At 29.8% G+C, this 18,353-nt stretch overlaps 1 protein-coding gene across 1 annotated transcript; it reads left to right on the forward strand.

Moving 5' to 3' along the window:
* Positions 1–15,859: 15,859 nt before the first annotated feature.
* LOC120087123 (transcription factor MYB87-like) lies at positions 15,860–17,264 on the forward strand. The gene is made up of 3 exons (XM_039044013.2): positions 15,860–16,211; positions 16,305–16,434; positions 16,530–17,264. The coding sequence occupies exons 1-3, from the start codon at positions 16,076–16,078 to the stop codon at positions 17,098–17,100; spliced, it is 837 nt and encodes a 278-aa protein (XP_038899941.1). The 5' UTR covers positions 15,860–16,075; the 3' UTR covers positions 17,101–17,264.
* The last annotated feature ends 1,089 nt before the right edge of the window (positions 17,265–18,353 follow it).

Genomic DNA, 18,353 nt, shown 5'->3' on the forward strand with positions numbered 1-18,353 from the left:
TTTGGCTCTAATACCAATTGAAAGAATTGAACTTCTGAAGCAGAAGCGTATGATCATCTCATGTCTTAGAATTTTGTGTTTACAAAATTCAATAAAACATGAGACGGAAACAAGATAAACATAGAAGTCCCTAAGCATGATTTGTACATTAATTCATAGAGGAAAAGGGGAAATTGAATACTAATCCTTGCAGAACTGATTCTTTGTGTTTCTTTTTCGGTGAGACTACGAACGAGTCTCCTCCGCTTCCCACGAACTCATCAACACAATAAGATCTCAAACACCACAATGTTAACTTGTTATTCTTGAGGTGAGAATCAAAGAGAGTTTAGTGGGCTTCCTTAATAATTTTGATAACAAGGGTGAAGGTGGAGGAGTCCTTCTTAAGAGAATTTTGCAGAGAAAGGAGATCAAGGTTGAGAGGGATAGTCTACAGAATATTTTACGTTGAAGTGAGATCTCCTAACCACTCCTCTGCGTAACCCCCCCCCCCCCCCCCGGCCATTTTTTTTTTAGAGAATTGTGTGAACAACTCCCTCCACTATGTCAAAATAAATCCCGTGGAGTTAGCTTTTTGAAATTAAAATTTTCAAATTTAATTTAATTATATTTCACTAATATAATTAAATAAAACCTTATATAATATATAACCTATAGTTCATTTTCTCTAACCTATAAACTAATATAAATCAAATTCACATTAATTTTAACCTATAGTTGATATATAATCATATTCATTTAATTAATATTTGAATCATATTCAAATATTTATTTCTCTCAATAAACTTTATATTATAATGTATCAATATACATTATATTAATTGTATCACATACAACTAATTCCCTTTAATTAATTTGAATAATCCAAATTAATCCAAAATTAATTTGATTCTCAATAATCCTTATTGAGTTAATAAGAGGACTTTATGGACCTACAGATTGAAGCTCCAATGATACGAGATTAATTAATTAAACTCTTTAACTAAATCAATCCCCATTCATTAACTATCAATTACTCCGTTAGAGATCGATAGCTGCACTCTTCACACTGTAGATATATTTTTGTGGCTATTGGATATAACCAATCAATAGTCCATTAACCCTTCACAAATTGCTCGTAAGTACACTTTGGTAAAAATTACCATTTTACCCATGTAGTCACATCTAACCCCTTAAATACCATTGATTTCTCTAATGAACAATTAGTCATAGTCCAACTATAACTGAATCCCTATTAAGCTAGAAGAGGATGTGACGTTACATTGTTCAAGACCCGGAATCATCCCTTAAGGGAGCAATTTATCTACTTACCCTAACAATGAGAAGGAGTGAATTCCTTCTTGTGTAGCTATGTTCCCAACTCTCCAATCAGATGAATCTCTAAAATGGCAGGCATATTGAGTTAGCGACATTCTCACCCATGTAGATCAAAGGACCGTCTTCATAGGTAGGAGGTCACAACTCATTCAAGATTAAGGTCAAGTCACCTATGGTCATCCTGATGAAATGTAAGTCTCTTCTAGTAACGGCCTTATAAAGAGAGATTAACCATTTTGTGGTACGGTCTTATACAAATTCTTTGTATAGGATACCCAGCTCACATGTCTCCACATGAATGATTAGGATCAGATCATCTGTAACACTTTACGACGATTGTAACAACTACAAAATGGGTCGTATCCATAGTGTCACCAGGATAAGGTACGCAACCTTATCTATCTACTACAAACCATTTAGGTTATTACTTAAACACGATCCATCTATAGGTCACCGAATATATGTTTATTGGTTTTGTGTTAATGCAACTAAATGTCAAATAAAATAACACATATTTCATTAAATAAATAATTTATTGGTACAAATAAAGTTTACAAACTACAAGACCATGAGATTTAAGGCATTGACACCAATAATTACTTTGTAAAAGAATATAAAGAACTATAAAGAACACACAACGCAAAAAATGGTAACCTAATTCGGCCAAATACCACCTACATTTGGGGGCATTGTGCCCAAGAAGGATAAATCCACTAACGTAAGGTAAAACAATCACAACGTTATACTTATATGTTGTAAAAAGCAATAACATTGACACACGTCTAGCCCGACTTCTTGAAATAATACCTAGGTTCCCCCTAAATACGGGACACTCTCTCAATACACCTTAGGATCCCCTTAAGCATGAGTATATTAGTAGATGAACATTTAGGCTCCCCCTAAGTGTGAGACTCCAACTCTCAAATAGTTTATCTTTCTTTCTTCAATCGAAGAATGCTCCATTCTATGAACTTAGGTTCCCCTTAAGTTAGCTCTTAACTGGTTGAGAACTCAATATTATCCTCTAGATGAGAACTGTTGAGATAAGAACACACACGGCCTTAACCAAAAAGGTTACACACTTTTGATTTTGTTCAACTTCGCAAGACAGCTGCAATGATAATTGTATTTTTTGAATCAACTACGCAAACACTAGCAGACAAACAAGACAATCCTTAAATATACACAATAGAATGCAAACACCAACCCTATCCAAATATTTTGAAACTAGCAGAAAGGAAACTTATTTGAAGAAAATATACTGTCATATTCTTTCTAATAGGGATATAGAAGCTGTATCTCAACTAAAACACACATGTTGAGACATTCTAACCCACACCAACCGACGAAGAACAAACTGGCCTTAAATAAGAATTGTCAATATTACAACTTTTGTACTATTAACATCGAGGTAGAGGCTTGATTTTTTCCAACTCAATATGTTTTTAAATTAACATAAAATAAAATAAATAAAAAATATGCAAAAAGAAATTAAATGAAATAACTTTTAGCTCATGTTTACTTCATTGTAAACATGATCCATTAATAGTAATATGAAAAGTGGGTCCCTTTGATTACGTTTGTTGTTGTTTACCAGTTTTTTGTAATTGTAATGAAATGTGCGTGTAAACCTCGTACTCCATTTTTCCTCCATAAGTGAGTAACAAGTGTGTTAAGTAAAATTATGAAAGGAGGTAAAGAAGGTAGGCTGATGGAGGAAGAAAATTCTAAGTCAAGGGTGAGTTTTAGATAATATAACAAGTGAAAATTTGCTAAGTATGGAAGCAAAGTGTAGGCATGCATTGATGGAGAAGTGTGGACGCATGAGGTTGCGTGTGTAGCAACCAAGGTTTGTAGAGGTTAAGTATTGAAAGCAAAGATAAACTATGCATTGGTACTAAGGATGAACGCATGGGTTGAAAGACATGATGCGTTGATAAGACTTGCAGCAGCCTCAAGCGTGTGCGAGCAAAGGTGCTGGAAGATCGTATAGCAAATGAGCAGTACTATACGATTGGGTAAACGATTGTCTAGTAAATGAACGGAACTACATGATGAGGTAGGCGATCATATAGTAAATGCATGAAGAACTAAGCGATGCGGTAGGCGTTCGTGTAGTAATCGCGTGGAGCTGAACGATGCATTAGACGACTCGAAGGATCACGCTAAACGATGGCACTACACGTTGGACGATAGCGTAAGCGGCACTAAACGATCGACATCAGCGCTAGACAATGAGTTGCATGACAAGAGCTAGACGATAGACGTTGAATGCTAGACAATAGGTGTTGGGCGCTAGATGATAGACGCTGGGCGTCAAACGATGGAGTATGTGATGCACACTAAATTTATATTATGAGGCGAAGGCCTAACGTGGGTTATAAAGGAAGGGAAGAAAAAATAAATTAATTGAAGAAACTCACTAATGAAAATTGGCCGGAAGCACTAAGTGCTGGATGAGGTGGCAATTTGACCCTTGAACAGAAGAGGCAGAAGGAAGTATAAAAGGAAAAGGAACTTCAGAAGCTTGGTTTTGGAAATTGAGAAAATTAAGTGAGATCGGTGCTATTCAAAATTTGGGAGAATCTAGTTTTTGAGGTTGTTTTGCCGAAGAAAGATCTCACACGAAGAGGAACAAAAAGTGAAGAAATTGCAGAAGGGGCAGATTCTCGAATTAATCAGAGCCTGGAGTGAAGATTGGAAGCTACATGACAAACTACAAGGAGTTTTCGGCTGATATTTTAAAGGTAACACTCAATTCTAAACAAGTTTGTAGAAGATAGTTTCTTAAAAAGAGTCTTTGATTTTGAGTTATGAATTTTTGAAGTTAGAACAGGGAATCGGTGCGTAAGTAGGCAATTGCTTGGGAAGAATAAGCAAGCAGTTCACCATAGTTAGTGAGAGCGAGTGAGAGATAAGAAAATGAGCGAGAGCGAGCGGGAGATAAGAAAATGAGCAAGAGCGAGAGTGAGTTAAAGAAAAGGAGGATCTTGCTAAGGATGAAGATCTCGTTGGAAAAGTCACAAATCTCGCTAGAAGTGGTAAATCTTTCTCAGGTGATCTCGCTCATAATGATCATCTTACTAGTAATGCTGTTTTGTTGGTGAAAGTTTCATTAGTAAGTGAGCTACCTGAAGCTTTTTGCTGAGAATTCTAAGGAATCTAACCGGGGATTATGTGCTTTCAGGCTAAGAGGAGCTAGGAGAGGCATATAAACCATTTAAGAGTCCCGACGAGTAGTGAGTGGCTAACGTTTCTAAATGATAAAGTATATGCTTTACAAGTTATTTTCATGCTAAGTTTTTATGTGATTGCAAGCAACTTATTTTTATGATTGAAAGCATGACCAATGCATGATGTTTACTAATGTATGAGTTTTCCAAGTATGTTTTCCATGTCTAACGCATGCTAATGGTTTTTACAAGCTAGTTCAACATGATCCAACTTATTTTACAAAGTATGAAGCATGCGTTAGGATTATAGCTAAGGTTGAATGAAGCTTGAGGTACTATGTTTTAAATACCTAAGGTTATCAAAGTATATGTGTTGGTATTCCTAAACACAATGAAAAAGTATACTGAAGGTAGGGAAGGTATCCTAAAGAGATTTCTATGCTATATTTGAAAACTATTCTTATTAAGGCTTTTCGAGAACTTGATAGCTTAGGTGAGCCGGATACTGAAGGTAAGAAAGGTATCTGAGTAAATGTACCTAAGGTGTTGACGGTACTTAGAAAACTCCACGTGCACGTAGGTAGTTCAATGAAGAGATCGACGTAGGGGTCTCTCCTAGCTATAGTTCAGTATGAAGAGATCGAAGTAGGGGTCTTTTCTAGCCATGGCTTGACGTTGGAAATTAGAGCGATGGATATTCATTCTCAAATAAGATTCAGTTAGTTCTAAAAAAGGGTTCTCACCCCAGCCTAGACTTATGTTTGAGAGATTGAACAAAAGGGTTCTCTCTTAAACATGATACCCGATGATAAGATTGAACCACGAGGGTTCTTTCTTAACATTGGCTAGAAGGTGTTGAACAAAAGGATTCTCACCCCATGCCAGGCTAATGTTTGAGAGATTGAACAAAAGGGTTCTCTCTTGAACATGATATCCGACATTGAGATTGAACAAAAGGGTTCTCTCTCAACGGGGAATTAGTTTAGCTATGTTTTCAGATACAATGGTTTTAAAAGTTTTATGTACACGTTGTTTGGCATGTTTTAGTTCCAGTATTATGTTTTCTAGCTTTCAGTTTAAGCATGAGATTTATTTATTTTTATTAAGTCACTCACTGGGCGAGTAGCTCATTCTTTCAAATGTTTTTCTTTTCCCAGGTAGTGGTAATCTCCCCAGAGGTTAGTTGTCATCCTGCTCTGCTACTCAAGGACTCCAGTTAAAAGTCCAAAGTCTAGAGAGAAGTTTTAGGTGTTTACTCTGTAAATGTCTGTACATATGTATTGCTCATATTAGGAACTAGTAAAGTATATTGGGACCGCTGAACTTTGTATATGTTAATATGATGTAATTATGTTGGTGTTGATCCCTGGTATTTTGAGGTTATTTTTAAAGTTTCATTAGTTCGGTGAATGTTATATATGTATCCAGGGATCTAAGCAGGTTAAGGATGTTAGTTAGGCAGTAAGTGCCACAAAAGAGTTGGTAACTACTGTTGTCACATTCACTTCTGGATTAAGAAGGGTGATCTGAAAGGGGGTGTGACAGTGCGCCCCATTATAATTAACAAATGTAATCCTATTGTGGAAGAGAAAATCATCAATCTAATTATGTTCGATTATTATGTGGGACCCACACCCTCTTTTTACTAAATCCACGTTTACCCCACTAAAAACATAATAGATCAATGGGATCATAAAAAAGAAGTGGGTGCCATTTGATTACTTTTGATGTTTTACTTACTTCTGCATTTGTACTAAAATATAGACCCCACATCCAAACTTATAATGAAATAACGCAATTTGATTGATGAATAAAGAGTACTCAATCCGATTACACTTGAGAATTACGTCTTATCGTTACCGTTACCGTTATAGTTAACATTATGGTTTCCATCATTATTACTGTTATAGTTGAAGATGATCAATTTTGACATTTTTATCATTACCGTTACCATTACGTTTGACACTCAAAGGTAGAGGTAGAGGTAATGGTAACAGTAACAGTAACAATAAATTTGACAAAATTCATAATTTTAAGTAAATGCAATCAAAATCAATCCAAAAGCTCATTACAATTTATTCATCAATGAAATTTCGTTACGATTACATCAGTTTTCATTACGGTTTTATAAACGTGGCGTAACTTTTCATCATTGCTCTTTTTATTACGTTTCTCTATGGAAGTAAACAAAACTAATAAATTTTTTATTGCGGTGGCATTAGCGTGTAGTAGACATAATCAAAGAAATCTCATTACTTTTGCATTTGAGATCCATTACAATTGATACATGATTGTAAATTTATTACCATTACAACAATTAACAATTTTGATTACGATACGTGAATGTTGCCTTAAATAATTCCGGTGCTAGTCAATTTATGCTTGCAGTCTATTTATTTATTTATTTTCTTTTTTTAAAAGAAAAAGAAAATCAGGCCTCAGTTTAGCTACGATCTCTGCATCATAATTAATACTGAAAAGAGGCCGACCCGACTTGGCTATAACTTGTTATAATGGGTGTGCCTAAAAATAATAATAATAAAAAAAAATTGAATTAAAAAAAGGGGTTCAAAGTTGCATTTAATCCTCTCTTTCTTTTGATGGGATTACTTTCAGTTCCCTCAACAACCCAAATGAATTCCATTTTGAAGCAAATTTGAACCCTATGACATAGATTCCGTTTGATAATCATTTATTTTTTATTTTTGATTTTTAAAAATTAAGCGTATTTCCTTTCTATTTCTTATCATGATTTGCATATTTTGGTGATTGAATTCTTAGTCTGGTTAAAAACTATTTTTTTATTTTCTAAAATTTGACTTAAAATTTTAAACTATTGGTAAAAGTTAGATAACAAATGAAGAAATTTGGAGGTAAAAATAGTGTTTATAAGCTTAATTTTCAAAACTAAAAATAAAAAATTAGATGATTATCAAATGGGGCTATAATTTGTCGATTTAATTCCCAAATTTATTGTAGGTTTCCAAATATGTTTCCTTTTTCAGATGATCCCAGCCATTGACTCTGTATTTTTGTGGAAGATTATTTCCAAGGACACCTTCATTTTGTCGGGTTTGAATATATGGCGTTGAATCAAAGAGTATTTATGTGCATGTATCTTATAATAAAGCATTAAATAAGGGATATCTAACTCGTCCAAACGTAGTCTCTTCACTTCCTAAACCCAAATCAATCGTGTAACATGTGTCCATATTCATTCCATTTATCGACCTAGAAATAGTTTTATTGGTTAAATTATTAATGCTACTAAACAAAAGTATCAATAATCAATCCAAGTCAAATTCACTTCTTACTTTAACATTAATTAACCTGCTCTTTTTTCTTAAGGTCAGAGATTCAATTTTCTATCTTGTAATTACTGTGCTAAAAAGTACAAAAAAATCAAATTAAATTTTATATGGATCTACTAGAAAAAAATTTAAAGTCTTAAGGTTCCAATCGATCTAAACTTCAAATCTATATCCAATAGATCAATTAATTTTTGGAAACTTTAAAATTTTCAAAGATTCTGACACAAAATTGTAAGTTAATTGATTTATCAAATAAAAAATGGAAACTTTGGACAAATTAGACCCTCTTGAAAGTGCATGAATCAAATAGATTCACCCTCACCTTGCTCCAATTAATAGTTTTTTGTATTAATAACCCAAAAATTTAAAAAGCAAATTTAATATAATATCTAACATTAATCAAACTTATATTTATCAGAAATTTGGTATTTATTTAGACTAATGAGTTTAAGAGATTTTCTATTTGCTTTTTGCTAAAATTAATGGTTAAATGAGTAAAAGTTGAATAGATAATAGAAATGGGTAAAATTAGTGCATCCAACGAATATTTTATAGTGAACCCAACAAATATTTTATATAAAATTTAAAAGTGTAATAAATTTTCATCACACATTATTATTATACTATTTTTTAAATGCTTCAACCTTTTATTGCAGTTATATATATTAAGCAAAAATAAAATTAACAGTCCATATTTATTTTTAACCATATCCAACATTTCTTTGTTTCATGATTAACGGCTTCAAAGAGTACTTTAAATACAAAATATACATATTGTTTTCCAAATATAATGTACAATGTACATTTTCAATTTCTATTACTATAAGTATTGTATAGATATGAAAAAAATGACTTATTTTGATTATTATCATTATTATTTCAATTCAACATATGGAGATAGAGATTCAATTTTAGAAGTATTAAAATCACTGAAATATTTCTTTAATTATTTAAAATTAATTTTGATGATGAGAACATTACTTTTAGTTTTAAAAATTTAAAATTAAATATTAGATTAATTTTGATCGTTAATTTAAGATACGTTTGGATTAATTTTTCAAGTGTTTAATTTTGAAAATAAGTCATATTAAAAAAAATGAAGTACAGCAGTTTTTAAAACACTTTGAAAATGTATTTTAAATGTTTTCATAAAAAATTAAATAAAATAATTTTTTGGAAAAATGATTTTTTCCTTTGGTTAATTCAAACAAACCTTTATACTATAATTGCCGCCACGTGAGAATCACTCGATAAATAACACAAATCCTCTCTCTCATACTCATTTTTTGGTTGGTAGCCCACCCATGGTGATAAAGACAAAAAATATATATATAAATTAGACCTAATCCCATATGTGGAAAAACAATAATAATACGTAAATTTTCTGAAAATCTATTTGTCCATTGACTTTGTTGAAACAAAATTTGACTTGTCGTAGTTTGTGTTTGACATAAGTTTCCATGTAAAATAAAATGGCTAGGTGTGTTTTCTATAATAAAAATTATCACAATATTTATCATTTAGCATTTCTAATTTAGATGTAGTTAACCAAACAACTGTTTTTATAGTTTGAAGTAATAATTTTTTATTTTTTATTTTTTATTTTTTAAAATTAAACTTATATCATCCACATTTTTATCATGATTTGCATTTCTCTTTTAAGTATAATGGTGAAATTCTTAACCAAATTCCAAAAACAAAAATAATTTTTTAGAAATTTAATTTTATTGAGGTAGTTTTGTGTTTAATTTTAAATGGAATAGTGTAAAAATAGTCATGTATTACTGTAGTAATATTGGTATATCGTTTCTTACCGATAAGATGTTTACTAACATGTTTTGCATCTAGTTCTCTATTAAATAAAGCATGATGTTCCAACCTTTGTATGATATTTGTCTTGTTTATCAAAGCTTGGGTTAAAATGGAGACTGAATATTTTCTTTTCTGGTTGCTAAAAAGATTTGCAGCCCATATTCAAGAGTTTTCCCTAGACAACTGCTTATATATTTGGTATTGGTTGTACTCTTTTAGGGTTACGACTTTTGCTCCATAGAATGAGAGAGTTTGTATTCCAATAAAGATAAAGAGAAGAAAAAAAAAATTGGTCTATGTACTGAATATTCTATGTGTGAATCTCATTATTTGAGGGTGTTATCGACAGTCAATTAGACTTAGTTAAGCTGTTTGAGTTCTTGAGCCATATATTTTTGTGATCAAGGGTGAAAATCTTCATATTTAGGTATTGAGAGAGAGCTTGTGTAAACGTAACATTATTGTGAGTAATTCTCACACTTATAAAGAGTCTAAATTAGTATGTGTGAGGTAGTGATCATACAAAACAAGGAAATATCATTATATTTACTGAGAGAGATCGTAAGTTATTTTCATTAAAGAGTTAACTATAGGAGATGTTTGACAGACAACTACTTTATTGTAGTTGTTCAATACTTTATTAGTCATCTAACTTTCATCGTGAATTATTTAAGAGTAAGTTATTTTCACTACTTTATTTACTTTGCACACTTGTTACAATATTGTATGTGACTAGATTCATCTAACTTTCATCATGAATTATTTAAGAGTATGTTTAGGAGATTCTAAAATAAATGAAGTATTTTTTTGTTATGTTTTTAATATTATCAATTTTGGTGTTAAGAAATTTTTGTTTTAAAACATTAAATTAATTTTAAATGATTAAAGATACCTTTTAAGCAATTTGAAACAAGACAAAAATGATTTCAACGATTTCAAAATCACTATCAAATATGTCTTGAATTGATTCACCTATGAAATTTATTGTTTTAATTGATACACTTATTAATTTAGATGTTTAATTAATATCATTATTAATTTGAACTAGAGTTATAACTAATTCAACTAATAAATTTAGAGATTTTTTTCACGAAATGATTATGATAAAAATATCATAAGTGTCACATAGAAAGAGGAAATTAGTGCATGGATCAATCAATCCACTAATTGTTAATTCCTTTTTCCTTCCGACAAAATAAATTATTGTTTTTTAAACCCTAAATGAAAAGTAATACTTTCTAAATTATGATCCCGCTAAACAAGGAAGAGACCGGGAGAGAGCAGCGCGTTTGGTTATTATAATATATATATATATATAATAATTATTTTTATTATGGGACGTGTTTCAAAAGAAAAATACAAATAAAGAAAGAATACTTTTTTTTTTTCCTTTTGTTTACTTGTTTCTTCTGATAAAGTGAACGACCATAATGCCCATATTTTAAATAAGATATTGACAAATTTTCTTGCTGAGTACTTTATAAATTAGTAATATGAAAATGGCCATATTTTAAATAAGATATTGACAAATTTTCTTGCTGAATACTTTATCAATTAGTAATATATTCATGAAATAAAACCATTTGATTCATTCTTTGCACTTATTTTTTTATAATCCACTTTATAAGTTTTCAATCACAAATTATTACCTGATCAATTTTTAAAAAAATACTTTTTAAATATTTTTCCACCAAAATATTACTTTTTAACACAAAGAAAAAATTAAAAAAAAAATATTAAAAAAAACAGAAAATTGCTGTATATTAGATTTTGACGGGACAACTCTTTGGATTTGTATAGAGATAAGTGCAGTCTAGGAAGCACCTAAGTATTTTTCTTATTTTTATACAATTTATCACATATTTAATCAGTTTTCACACACCATATATTTTTGGTTAAAAGAATAAATAAGAACAGCTGTGTGTGGGCTCCTTCGAATTATATAATGTAGTTTGCTTCAGGTTTCTTATTAAAAGTACACAATCATTATGCTCATAATGCATACATATACTTGTTTCAGATTGCAATTGAATGGAGTTTCCCAAATGTAGCATCAATATCTAATTATCGCTGCTTTCATTCAAATACTGTTCTCAAATTTATGGCTCCGCACAGAAATTATTTGTTATAGTTTATTATTATTATTTTTTTTTTAAAAAAAGAAGATTTCTTGAATATGGAAATGAATGCACAAATCAGATTCAAAAGTATGGGTGAAGATATGACAATTTACACTAGCTACATGAATTTTGTTACCATTTTTGAGAGTTGAAAGTGATATTTGGAAGAAAAGTTGAGAAAATTTTATCTGGTCTTCTCATTAAATCTGCACTATTTCTTGTCCTATAGCTCTCTATGAAATTTTCAACACCCTTTAACAATCTACACATCATCCTCATTGGACAATAAAAATATTGCTAAATTATAATATATATATATATCTTTGAATTTTGTCCTTATTTGAAAAAAAAAATACCTCTATTATTTGAAAAGTTATATCGTTATATTGGACCATTCATCTTACATAAATGTTTCAAAACTATCTTATGTTGAAATTTTCCTTTATGATATCGAAAAAAAATTGAGACTTGAGATAGTGTGACATAACCAAATCATTCCTAGGTCACTAATACATATGTTCACATCCCTTTTGTATGATATTCTTAGGAAATTCTACTCCAATGATAGTTTTGAAATGTCTATAAAATGTTAGGATAATGTTACAATTTTTAACGAAATACGAGTATTTTTTTTAAACAAACAGTAAATTATAAGGGTATTCCTTAACAAACTATGTGGGTTAGGGATAATTTCAGCCTTCCACCTCAAGCAAAAGGTCTATATGTCTTAGTTATACTCTGTTTGCTACTAGAATGATTGTTACTGGAATGAGATCGACAATTAGATTAAGCTTAATTAATAAGCACGTTGTGTAGTTTAAAACAAACAATTATGATATAGTATGTAAATTTTCCTTTTAAAAGTGTAGGGTAGATATGTATAAATTAATTAATCTGAAGTAGGATCTTTTAAGGATTTGTTTGGTATAACCTTTTTTTTTTTAATAATTAAGAAGAAAATTAGTCCAAATAGACTTATTTATGATTTGGAATGATATATTTAGGCGAGGGTTATAATTGTCATCGTCATTGTCCCATCAAACGAGTTTATTCTTTCTAGGGGATGGTGAGATTCAATGCCATTCTTATTTTCATTAGTTTTATATGTATATTTTTAAAACTAACTATTAGATTTACCATTCAAGTTAAATTTTATTTCGCCAAAGTGAGCAAAATACATAGTAATTAATATATACTCCGTACTAAAAACAAAAGTGTCTTATCTCTTTTTTTTTTTCCTTCTTTTCTCAAGCAACATACAAATCTAATTTATTTGTGGTTTGGTAATTTTTTCGTTTTTTTTAATTTTTAAAAATCAAGTCTATTTTCTCCTAATGTCTTAGGATGATTTGTATTTTTCTGAAGTATATTTTAAATTTTTAGCCAAATTCAACAAATAAAAATAAATTTTTAAAAACTATTTTTTTAGTTTTCAAATTTTGACTTGATTTTTTTAAACCATTTGTAAAAAGTAGATAAAAAATAAGAAAGTTTGATGTATAAGTAGTATCTATAAGTTTAATTTTTAATAACAAAAAAAAAAAAAAAACAAATAGTTACCAAATGAGACTTTAGAGTTCCAAATTAAAAAAATATCTGGCGACGACTAGTTGCACTGCACTTATTTTTATAGTTTAATTTAGTGGCTCAACCACATTTTGTCAAGTGACAATTTTTTTGGCTAAATTATACAAAAATATTTTTAAATTTTGTACTTTGTATAAAAAATATCCTTGAATTTTTAAAAGTTTCAAACATACCCTTAAACTTTCAAAATGAGTTAAAAAATACCGTTAGCATTAATTGTGGAAAGAATCCTTAGTATTTTGTGTAAAAAAATATCTCTAAGCTTTCAAGTGTTTCAAAATTATTTTTAAATTTTCAAAAATCTAAAAAATACTTTTAAACTTTAAAAAAGTTCAAAAATACCTTTACTATTATATGAATAGACAGCGTTAATACCGTCTTACTTCTCTAGGTACCATCTTTTCTCTCTCATCCCATCTTATAATATGTGGTATTAACAGTTTTTTTATATACTGATGATAAAAGTATTTTTTAATCTTTTAAACTTTGAAATTTCAGAGGTATTTATGAAACAAAAGTTTAACGATTTCTATTCAAAACTTACAACAATTGTATTTTTTTTAACTCTTTTTAAAATTTTAAGAGTATTTTAAAATTTTTACAAGTTTAGGAATATTTTTCACACAAGCACAAAGTTTTGGTGCATTTTTAATATTTTAACCCTTTTTTTTTTTTTAGCATTTTGGTTTTTATTTTTATTTTCTCTGTAAGTTGGGCTGCTACAAAGATAAGTATTGGCACAGGATATACACTGCTCTTTGATTCATTTTTATCTGTTAGAAGTGATCTCAATTCTCAACACATGATAGTTGTTCTAATGGGCATTAATTACACCGTTTAATACACTTTTATCAATTTAAAACATATAAATCTAATATACAATTGAAACGATTCCCTAAAATGAAAAATGCTTAAGAAACATTCATTGGACATATCATTATTAATACTAATTAATCAAATCAACTAAAATTTGATTGATATCTTGAAGAAGGCTATTTCGTTTATGGATATTTGTTTTGAAAAAGAAAATTAAGTCTTATAAAACAAAAATACAGCCAGATATAAGTCTACAAATACAATTTTCAGGGGAAAAGAAAGGATAAACAAAAAGTATTTTTCTATACTCATGTATTTGACTTTACTAGCTAAATTTTGCAAATTTAAAATTGATCTTCGTTAATCTGTTTATTATTATATTATTATTATTGGTTACTTGGTGACCTAACTACAAAGGGAAAATGAGAGAGACTTTCGAATGTTCTATAAAGAAAAAGTCTACAATTTACTAAACTCAAGTGGGATTGGATTAGGCGCTTGAGGATATTTCCAACATCCCAAAACGATTTGACCTTTCCCCTTCAAAACTCCAAATTTCTATGATTCAATGCAATATTTCAAATCAAAGTTCGGCTTGTTTTTATTGTCATGCATGCATTTGGAAAATTTTTTCCTTTTAAGTTAAAAATCACAATCAGTATTCTTCAAATTCAATTTCACAAATGTAAAAAAATAATCAAAATATTTATAATTAATAACAAAAAGATTACCGTCTATCTATCTATCTCATATTTACAACGATTTGTCATTTAAAATAATTTTCCTATTTTCTATAGATAATTTCCTTTATTTAGAAAAATTATAACAATTTAAAATTCTAATTACAATTATTAAAGTCTTACATAGATAAAAATTTCAAAGATGAATATGATATATCTGCGAGTTTTTCAATTGATTTGAAGGTGTTTTTTTTGGATGAAGTGTTTGCATTTTTCATACCATTTTTAATCCATTACAATGTGACTAATTTGAATATACAACTTAATCAATTAAAATATTAATATTTCTTAAAAAAAAGAAGTTAAAGTATACAAGTAAATTAGAAAATTTAGTGTATATATAAACATATCTCAACAGTAATTGTGAGAAGTAGTCTATATTTTCAAACTTTCATATTTATCTGTTTATACGTTATATAATTAAAATTAGTAAAGTGCAACGATATAACTTATCCAATGAGACTACCTGTATTATAGCTAGCTCATACCATTCATGGAATGTAAATTAAGATAATTTTACAATTTTTCTCAAATATTAATCAAAAGGTGTCAGAGTCACATAGACTGCACCTAATCCAATGCTTCTCTTTTTTAAGATAGTAAAAATAAAATAAAATAAAATAAAATAATCAATTTAAAAAATTCACAAATGATAAGGTAATCAATGACTTTTCTACAAAATAGATATAGGACGTGTCATTGTGTAATTGCTCAAGATTGATGTAGAAGGGAGTGGGAAACATAACAGTGCAACCCAAAAATGGAAGAAACATGCTCTAATCACTAATCAGAGAGGTTTAATTATTAAAATACAATACACAAAATATAAATATATAAATTTTAAATATCGTATGCATGTCCCCAGTAGATTCTGAGGATCAGTGAACTAAAGAAAAAACAGCTCAACTAAAGCTTATTAAAGGGACACCCCCAATATTTTTCTTTTTCTATTATATATATCCATATTGATTCTATGCAAAAACAGACAAGAAGAAAATCCTTTGTCCTCCTCTATATATATAAACACTTTCTCTGCTCTATTCTCTTTTTATAAACAATTGAAAATTTTAAATTTTAAAAAATCCGATGGCTTTTTCATCAGGCACATGAAATTTCCCCCCATTTATACTATTATAACCCCTCTCTCTTTTTCCCCTCTTCTCTCTCTCTTAATCTCTATACTTTGAAGACGGAAGGCCATGGGAAGAGCTCCTTGCTGTGACAAAGCAAACGTCAAGAAGGGTCCGTGGTCGCCGGAGGAAGACACGAAACTCAAATCCTATATCGAGCAGCACGGTACAGGTGGAAACTGGATTGCACTGCCCCAGAAAATCGGTAACGAAAATTTATCATAACTTATCAGTTTAGCCTTTTTTTTTTCCCCTTTTTCTTCAAGTTTAGTTTGAATACGAAATCGGAATCGGTTAGGTCTTAAGCGATGTGGGAAAAGCTGCCGACTCCGGTGGTTGAACTACCTTCGTCCTAATATTAAGCATGGGGATTTTTCTGAAGAAGAAGATAGAATAATTTGCAGCCTTTATGTTAGCATTGGAAGCAGGTAAAAATGTATAATTTAATTAGGGTTATGTTGAATTTAATTAATTAGAGATATGATGAACACTAAAATTAAAATTAAATCCAACATGGATTTAGGTGGTCGATTATTGCAGCTCAATTACCTGGACGAACAGATAATGATATAAAGAATTATTGGAACACAAGATTGAAGAAGAAATTATTTGGAAAACACCACGAGAAGCAACAACAACAATTGGTGAGAAGAGGAAGAAAAATCAAATCCGAAATAGGAAATTCCATGGCGATTGTTTTTGATAATCAGGTTATTTATAATAATAATAATAATAACCAATCGCCTTTCTTGCCGGAGCTATCTCCGGCGCTCAATTCGCCGCCGTACCCAAGCTACCAACCGCTTCAATTCCCTTCAAATTCTCAACAACTTTTGGGCCACACCGCCGGCGTTGATGATTACCTGAGGAGAACCGACAGTGTACGGTTTGGAATTGAGGGGACTTCGAGTCAACCAATCACGAGCTGCCACGTAGGTGAGTTGGAGAAGGTTGTTTACAGCAATACGCCGTCGTTTGACGATGGGCTGCAGTTTTCATGTGAAAACAATGGGTTGAATTTGATCGACGATTTAGACTGGGGGGAAATGAGTTCTTTGATTTCTGCTCCTTTATATCCTTCGACGATAATTTGATGATTTGATTTTGTTCGTCTTAATGTGAGATTATCAAAATTATCTCAATGTGTACATGATGATTATAACTCAATAGGTCAGGATTCTTGTAGAAGTAAAACCCTAAGAAGTTTTAGACTTTTCTTTTTTAATTACTGTTATTACAATATAGTTGAGATTTGATATGCTTTGTTTTTTGATCTTTTCTCTCTCATTTCATTACCGAGATATAAATGGTGGAAATTTTTGTCCACAACATCTATTATTTTAATCTTTCTTATGGGTAATTACTTCTTTTAATTAGCTGGATAATTTTTTTATATCATCAAATTCTCTAATCATAATTTGATTCATGATAAAATTTTTCATATCTTTTTAAAATATATTTTAATTACTTTTTTTTTTTATGCATGTGATGAGAATGAAATACAATATTGCTCGGAAATGAATTTAAGCATAAAAAGAAATCGTCATATCACTGATTCACTAGATGGTAAGGCAATATGTCTGTGGGTGTTATTTGCAATTATAGGCAGAAATTTCTGGCAGTTCAGTTCTCTAAGTGGGAATGTTTTTCTTTTTTGACATAAAATCGTTCCAATATATTAATATTTTAGGGATATTGCTTTCCCTTTTATTCATATTGATTTAACTACCTTTTTTGATCATCTAGTTATTTTATTTTATGGTGCACTTTATTAAAAGAAAAGAAATATCTAATTAAAAAGATAAACTTACTTTTAATTTAAACTTTATTTTCTTCCTCAATAAAATTTTATATTCTCTCTTTTCATTAAAAAAGAAAAAACATGTATTTGAATTTTATCTATATATTGTTATAACGATCATTGTCGTTAATTTGTTTTATACAATCTTATCTTAATCTTATAATTAGGTTGTGAAGTTAGAAATGGGAGTTAAGAAAATATATATCGTGTTATTTTAAATTATATATGATCTTTGGAATGTGTGTCAAGTTATAATAAAATTGATATTTTTGCAAAAGCTGAGATAAAATGGCTAAAACTTAATCAACGGCAAAGATTGCGTTGTGAAATGAATTTCTTACATCAAACTAAATTAGCACCCACTTAAACATAATCCTTTAAAAAATAAATCAAATTAAACATAATGAACTAATAAGAGGAAATAGTCCATATGGCTTTCACTTTTCTAAATTTTATACAAGATATATGGTAGGAGATCAAGAATGGTCTCTAATCACATATTTAATTATATTAATCACACTATGGTGATTAATTTTATACATTGTT

The sequence above is a fragment of the Benincasa hispida genome, chromosome 9 (genome assembly GCF_027475165.1).
Source record: "Benincasa hispida cultivar pf3 chromosome 9, pf3_genome.v1.1, whole genome shotgun sequence".
In the NCBI taxonomy this organism is placed as follows: domain Eukaryota; kingdom Viridiplantae; phylum Streptophyta; class Magnoliopsida; order Cucurbitales; family Cucurbitaceae; genus Benincasa; species Benincasa hispida.